This window comes from Mus caroli, unplaced genomic scaffold (assembly GCF_978045245.1).
Source record: "Mus caroli unplaced genomic scaffold, Mus_caroli_1 scaffold_1, whole genome shotgun sequence".
NCBI lineage: Eukaryota > Metazoa > Chordata > Mammalia > Rodentia > Muridae > Mus > Mus caroli.
The window spans coordinates 27940814-27948963 of record NW_028227256.1 but is presented as its reverse complement, the minus strand read 5'-3'; the positions used below and the strand labels follow the sequence as shown (position 1 = coordinate 27948963).

The window sequence follows — 8150 nt, the reverse complement described above, 5'->3', positions numbered from 1 at the left end:
TGCCTCTTCGGCATCTTGAGGACTGGGATTAAAAGCATTTGTTTTATTTTCCTGTATTTTGTTTGTGAAAATATTTCCCTATGTAGACCTGGAAAAACTGGTTATATTTTGTTTTCTATTCATAATCTTTATGGTGTGTTTGGTATTGTGATACTACAGCAGGCACTTAGAAGTCAAAAGACTTGCATGGGTGAATTCTCTCCTCTGACTCTGGCACCCAGAGACTGGACTAAGAACACTGGGTTTGTTGCTTCCAATATTTACAATTTTTTTCTATTTTGAAACTGTGGTGTGTTTGAACTGTGTTTAAGTAGGAATCATTCTGAGTAGACCAGAATGGTATTTAACTAGATTTCTCATTTGCAAAATGGAGAGAAGTCACAGTTACAAATACCTGTTAAATTCAAGCCTTTCTGGGTATATATTGATTAAGTTCAAACTTGTTGGTTTTCCTAATCAAGTTCTCAGGAAATCTTCCCTATTGTTTAGTGGTGCAATATGCTGAAATAACAAATGTACTTTCAACAAAAATTAAAATTTTGTTTTCAAATCAGGTAAACTGGATCTAAGACCTAAATCCATGCCTGCCCTGGCTGACAAAATGAACATGTCTTTGGAAGACATCATTAAGCTGAACAAGATCCAGCAAGGACGTCACAACAAGCCTGATCCCCGAGTGAATCGAGGAGCTGCGACTAAGAGGTACAGGCCCACTATCACCCATAGTGGCAGCAGGAACAGGCTGGCACCATACCACAGACGAAAACAACTTCTAGACAAGTGGAAGCATGACCGATTCCTTGGTGGCTTCAGGGCTGGAAACCACATGGATACTGGTGGGAAGCTGCTCCTGTCCAACCTGCACTTCAGAGTGTCAGATGCTGACATTCAACAACTCTTTGCTGAATTTGGAACGTTGAAAAAATCTGCTGTGCACTATGATCGCTCTGGACGAAGTTTAGGGACTGCATATGTGCACTTTGAAAGGAAAGCAGATGCCCTGAAGGCTATGAGAGAGTACAATGGTGTCCCTTTGGATGGCCGCCTTATGAACATTCAGTTTGTCACCTCACAGACTGATACACAACGAAGACCTGCACAAAGCAGTAAAAGGGGCACCATGACAAGAAACCCTGCCTCTGGAGGGTTTGGTGGTGGATGGTGGATTCATCTTTTGATTCTTTTTATTTCATTTCTTATTTTCTCCTGTTTTAAAACTCATGTAAAGCTCTTTCTTTTTCTCTTTTTTTCCTCCCTCTCTCTCTTTTTTTTCCTTTTTTTTAAATTCTGAAACAGACTTGTTTTATACTGAGTTATCTTGGGGATAAATTATAATGCTTGCTTTTGTGACAGTGTCATTTTCACATTTACCATAATAAAAATGTGTGTAGAAATAAACAAGTATTCTAGAGTCATAAAGTAATAAGCCAGAAATTGGACAATAAAAGGAGGCTAAAGGGATACAAATTAGAAGCGAAGAAGTCAAACTATCACTATTAGCAGATGATATGAAAGTATACATAATTGATCCCAAAAATTCCACCAGAGAACTACTAAACCTGATAAAGAGCTTCAGCAAAGTAGCTGGACTTAAAGTTAACTCAAACAAATAAGTGGCCTTCCTCTACACAAAGGATAAACACCCTGAGAAAGAAATTAGTGAAAAAACACCCTAAACTACAATCACAAATAATATAAAATACTATGGTGAGACTCTAACTAAGCAAATGAAGATCTGTATGATAAGAACTTCAAGTCTCTGAAGAAAGCAATGGAAGAACAAATCAGAAGATGGAAAGATCTTGGATTGACAGGATTAATATAGTAAAAATAGCCATTATGTTCAAAGCAATCTACAGATTCAATGCAATCCCCATCAAAATTCCAAATCAATTCTTCACAGACTTAGAAAGAACAATTAGCAAAGTCCACTGGAACAATAATATAATAATAAAATAATAATAATAAAGCATAGAATAGCAAAAAGTATTTTCAACAATAAACACACTTCTTGTGGAATTAACATCCCTATCCAAAAGCTGTACTACAGAGCAATTGTGATTAAAAAAAAAAAAAAAAAAAAAAAAGCATGGTATTGGTACAGTGACAGGCAGGTAGATCAAGGGAATAGAATTGAAGACCCAGAAAAGAACCCACAAACCTATGAATACTTAATCTTTGAGAAAGGAGCTAAAATCAACCACTGGAAAAAAGATAATATTTTCAAGGATTGCTGGTGGCTCTATTGGCAGTTAGAAAGTAGAAGAATATAAATCGATCCATTCTTATCTCCTTGTACAAAGCTCAAGCCTAAATGTATTAAGGACCTCCACAAAAAAACAAAACAAACAATAAAAAACAGATACACTGAAACTGAAAAATAGAAAGTGGGGAAGAGCCTGGGACATGGCCACAGGGGAAAACTTCCTGAACAGAACACCAGTGGCTTGTACTGAAAGATCATCGATCAATAACGGGACCTCATAAAATGGCAAAGCTTCTGTAAAGCAAAGGACACTGTCAATAAGACCAAAAAAAAAAAAAAAAAAAAAAAAAAAGCAACTAACAGATTGGTAAAAGATCTTTACCTATCCTACATCCTGTAGAGGACAAATACCAATGTATACAAAAAACTCAAGAAGTTAGACTCGAGAGAACCCTATTCAAAATGGGGAACAGTGCTAAAAAAAGAATTCGCAACAGAGGAATACCATATGGCTGAGAAGAACCAAAAGAAATGTTCAACATCCTTAGCAATCAGGGGAAATACAAATCAAAACAAACCAGAAATACCACTTCACACCAGTCAGAATGGATAATATCAAAACTCAGGTGATAGCAGATGATGGAGAGGTTGTGGAGAAAGAGGAACACTCCTCCATTGCTGGTGGCATTGCAAGCTGGTACAACCAATTTGGAAATCAGTTTGGCAATTCCTCAGAAAATTGGAGATAACACTACCTGAGGACCCACTAATACCACTCCAGGACATATACCCACAAGATGCTCCAATATGCAATAAGGACACAGTTGCCACTATGTTCATTGAATCCTTATTTATAATAAGCAGGAGCTAGAAAGAACCCAGATGTCCCTCAACACAGGAATTTAATCAGAAAATGTGGTACATTTACAAAATGGAGTACTACCCAGCTATTAAGAACAATGAATTCATGAAATTCTTAGTAAAATGAGTGGAACTATAAAATATCATCCTGAGTGAAGTTACCCATTCATAAATGTACACACATGGTATGCACTTAATGACGAGCACATAATAACCAAAAAACTTGTTATTCCCAAGATACAATTCACAGACCACATGGAGTTGAAGAAGAACAAAAATCAAAGTGTCCATACTTCGGTTCTTCTTAGAAGGGGGAACAAGATAATCATGGAAGAAGATCCAGAGAAAAAGTGTGAAACAGAGACTGAAGGAAAGAGCATCCAGAGACTCCCCCACCTGGGAATCCATCCCATATACAGTCACCAAACCCAGACACTATTTGGATGCCAACAAGTGCTCTCACTGTCTTTCTGCCAGTGTCTGTCAAATACAGAGGTGGATGCTCTCAGCCAACCATTGGACTGAGCATAGGGTCCCCAATGGAGAACCTAGAGAAAGGACCAAAAGATCATAAGGAGCTTGCAGCCTCATAGGAATAACAACATGAACCAACCAGGACCATTAGAGTTCCCAGGAACTAAACCACCAACCACAGAGCACACATGGAGTGACCCATGCCTCCACCTGCATATGTAGCAGAGGATGGCCCGTCCATCATCAGTGGAAGGACAGGCCCTTGGTCCTGAGATGGATCATATCTCAGTGTAGGGGAACGCCGATACAGTTAAGTGGGAGTGGGTGGGTTTGTGACCAGGGAAAGAAGGGATAGGATAGGAGGTTTTCCCGAGAAAAAACCAAGAAAGGGAATAATATTTGAAATGTAAATAAAGAAAATATCTAATAAAAAAAGAAAATCTCAAAGCCCATGTAAAGAATTTTATTCCTTTTACTCCATTATAAAACTGGTGTATCATGTAATGGGGAATTTTTATACCCTTGATTTTGTTCCTTCCCTGAAAGATTATCTAGACCTCCCTTCCCTTAAAACATGCAAAGTTCCAAGACAGAAGTAAGCATTCCTGTGCAGGATTCCAAAGGCACCCACATGAAAATTTTAGTTATTATACCTTGTCAATAGATAATACGTTTCTTATGTATATTAGCATCATATTTGGAAACTGTCTCAGGCTTTTATATCCTGATGTCATTTTCTTGTGTATTTTTTGCTTGTTTGTTTCTTATTTAGAGATGGGGTCTCTCAAGGTAATCCTAGCTGGCCAAGAAATCACTATGTAGTGAAGGTTGGCCTCAGACTCTTCGGATCTGCTTGTCTCTGTCTTTGACTCAGTTCCTAGTATCAATAGTTTAAAATGTTAATATAACTCAAAGTAGACCTAGACCCACCAAATGACTGGACACAGACTCTTACCCTCATCTACCCAGGAGAGCACCTGGCATGTGGTAAATTCTGAAATAACCCATGCCTGCCTCAGTAGTTCAGTATTCACTATCTATTTCTTTGATGTTTCTTATTAGTACAAGCTATTTGCAGTGTCTTTTAGTTTATGTTTTTCTGATCCATTCCCATAACTTGGTTTAGGTTATACATAAAGCTAGGAATGTGAAAATTAATAATAATTTTCTCCTTATACCTGCTCAGGAGACACTTGGTGGTTTTTCTCCTGATTGAAATACTGGCTTTGGCAATCTTGTTAAGATTGTTACTACAGCCGGGCATGGTGGCGCACGCCTTTAATCCCAGCACTCGGGAGGCAGAGGCAGGCGGATTTCTGAGTTCGAGGCCAGCCTGGTCTACAGAGGGAGTTCCAGGACAGCCAGGGCTATACAGAGAAACCCTGTCTCGAAAAACCAAAAAAAAAAAAAAAAAAGATTGTTACTACAAAATCATTATTCTCAGAGATAATTGGTTTTCTTTGACATAAAGAATTATCTCTGGGTTAGAACTTTAGGTCTATGGTATATCTAGCAGGTCATGAAATTGAGGTCACTTTGGTCTACAGAACAACTCCAAGGACACCAGGATCTTCATGGAGAAAACTTGTCTTTGGAGTGAAAAAAAATCTAATAAAGAACAAGACTGAATACGGCTGTTCTCACCTTTAAACTTAGTAGTCAACAGGAAGAGGCAGGCAGATGTTGGTGAGTTTGAGGACCATGAGAACAACATAGTGATACCCTGTATCAAAAAAAAAAAAAAAGAAAGAAAAAGAAAGGAAGAAGGAAGGAAGGAAGGAAGAAAGGAAGGAAGGAAGGAAGGAAGGAAGGAAGGAGGAAGGAAGGAAGGAAGGAAGGAAGGAAGGAAGGAAGGAAGGAAGGAAGAAAGAAAGAAAGAAAGAAAGAAAGAAAGAAAGAAAGAAAGAAAGAAAGAAAGAAAGAAAGAGAGAGAAAAGAAAAGAAAGAAAGAGAAGAAAAGAAAAGAAAAGAAAAGAAAAATGATGGGAAAAAAGAAAGGAAAGGAAGTATGGAGGAAAGGGAAAGAGAGAGAAAGAGACAGAGAGAGAAAGAGAGAGAGATCTCAAATATAAAATGTTAAAAAGGATAAAAAAATATTGGCATGGTCAAAATACTGCTATGTATCCATATTCCAAGCTGCTCTGAGGACTGCAGGTTGGGCATGGTGACACAGACCTTTAATTCCACTCTCTCAGACACATGGGGATCTCTAAAAGGTTCTGGCCCACTTCATCTACTCAGGAGTTCCAGGCCAGCTGGGTTACACAGTGAAGACCATCTCAAACACACAGCAAATAAACAACATTTAGGGGGCTAAGACAATCTAATAATCTCTTAGCCCAAAATTTTGGGACTAGAACAAAACTCTCACCTCATCTCTTAAAACAAACAGATGTCTATGGGGATAAAGTGATCATGATGGCTATTCTTTTTTCAATGTGATTACATCAGGAATTAAGGAAGAGCTAAAAGAGAGGGCACACCTGTTTGGGAGTTTTGATTAATGTGACATGGGAAGATCCACCTCTAATCAAATCTTGAAGCAGGCAGGTAGACACACACCTTTAATCTGAATCTTGCCTAAGGAGGACCCACCTCTAATCTGGGCCACACCTTATTCTGGAAGCCTACACAAAGACATGCAAGAGGAAGTGTTTGCTCATTGTCTGCTTGCTCTCACCTTGCTAGGAAGTCCATTCCTTCTCTGGGATCCCAGCATCTCTCCTGAAGACCAGTTGAGACCTCCAGCCTTGTGGACTAAGTGGATTCACAAATTTTCCATCCATAGAACACCATTGGAATAGCCAGACCCAAGCTTGTAAGTCACTCAAATAAATCCCCTTTCTATATATAGAGATTCATTCTGTAAGTTCTGCTTCTCTAGAGATCCCTGGCTGATATAGTGATGATGGTTTTCATTTAGAAGTTTTAGAAGAAAGATACTTCTTTCAAAAATTTTTCTCTCAGGTGGACAGAGTGTCCAAAGTGTTTTATCTGGGGACTCAGTAGAGGGAGGCAAAAACATCTATGATTCTGAGGGAGGCCAGCCTAAGCTATGTATCACATTCTAGGCTTCATAATGTGACAAGGTTTTGAAGGAAAAAAAAAAAAAAAAAGAAAAAGAAACAAAACGAAATGTTCTGTCATCTCCACCACAAAAGACAGTGAGATGAATCAGAATGAGGCCCAATTAGTTTCATTCTAAAGGAGTTGATGGTTGAGCCCAATGTCTTAAACACTAAGTTCCTGTTTCAAAATGCCTTCCCACATTTAATATAATATCCATACATTTTATTCTTTTTCTGTAAGTCCTTCACAGAGGGATCCAGGTGTGTCTCAATCACAGAGTACTTGCTTGGCACTTTGTAGCCCTGGGTTAGATGCCCAGCAATAAACACAATTAGCAGTTGTCTGTCTTTGTGATTCTCCTCTACATGACAGTCTCGGTTGCCCTGTCTGTTGCAGTAATAGAATCTTGTAAACTGTGACCACTTTTGGCTTTAGTTTTTGTTCGTTTGTTTTTTTCTTTATTTTTGTTTTTCCTAGCTAATGGGAGAAGTTTAGAAACGGTTTACTGAGTCATTAGGTGTCAGAATATTTCATCTAAACACTTTGGAGGCAGAGGCAGGCAGATCTCTCAGGTGGAGGCAATCACTGCTCTCCAGAGAGTTCAAGAACAGCTATCTCAGACAAATAAACTAAAGAATCCAACGGATTTTATCAAGAAATCCGTTGATTTCTATAAGAGGGATAAACTCTTTGAAGGCTTTTAAAAATGAAACTTTCATTCTTTTTAGTGGATATTACAGTGAATTACCCACAGCCTTTTCTTTTAGCATCTCTGTTAAAGTTCCCAAACATTCCTTTCTTTAGTATTCGTTCCCTTTATGGATTGTAATTACTTGTGGTGTGAAAACATGATTCAATTATCAGAGAGGATAGGCTTATCTAGGGAGGGGGAGGTCCTTGGGAGTATAAAAGGAGTTTGGAGAGGCTTGGACAGCACACTTGAGAGAGCTGAGGCAAGCTACAAAGAGAGCAAAGGGTTCTCCTCTGCAGTCTGCCCTGAGACAGAAGGCTTGACAGAGAGGTGAGTAAACCACACCAAGGAGTCTCAAGGAGCAAAAAAATCTACTAAAATAGTCCAGGTCTTCAGAGCTATGAAATAGTTCTTTCCGAAGACTGAAACATAACTCTCAACTCTAAATACATTTGATTTTAAATAATTCAGCTTTTAAACTGTGTATTTGGGTTGTGGTTTCCATTCTAATTATATTTGTTAACATGTTTAATCTTCTTCTGGTAAAATATACAGATAGTGTCATTTATTTCTGAAGTCCAGGACGTATTAAGCAGCCCTGGACTGTCTAGAGCTGGCTGTGTGTACCAGGATATCCTGGAAATTGGAAAGATCCTCCTGCCTCTGCCTCTTGAGGACTGGGATTAAAAGCATTTGTTTTTCTTTTCCTATATTTTGTTTGTTACAATATCCCAAAATTTTTCTTTGTTTGTTTGTTTTGTTTGTTTTTGGGGGTTTGGAAACTGTAGTTTTTAAGGAACTGTGTTTGAATATCAGTCATTCTGAGCAAACCAGAATGGTATTTAACTT

The 8150-nt window shown here is 38.4% G+C and overlaps 1 protein-coding gene across 1 annotated transcript; it reads left to right on the top strand.

Annotated features, from left to right (window-relative positions):
* Window positions 1-580: 580 nt before the first annotated feature.
* Window positions 581-7119, top strand: LOC110288359 (THO complex subunit 4-like). Its single transcript, XM_085837853.1, has 2 exons — window positions 581-1106; window positions 7088-7119. The coding sequence occupies exons 1-2, from the start codon at window positions 581-583 to the stop codon at window positions 7117-7119; spliced, it is 558 nt and encodes a 185-aa protein (XP_085693979.1).
* Window positions 7120-8150: the final 1031 nt, after the last annotated feature.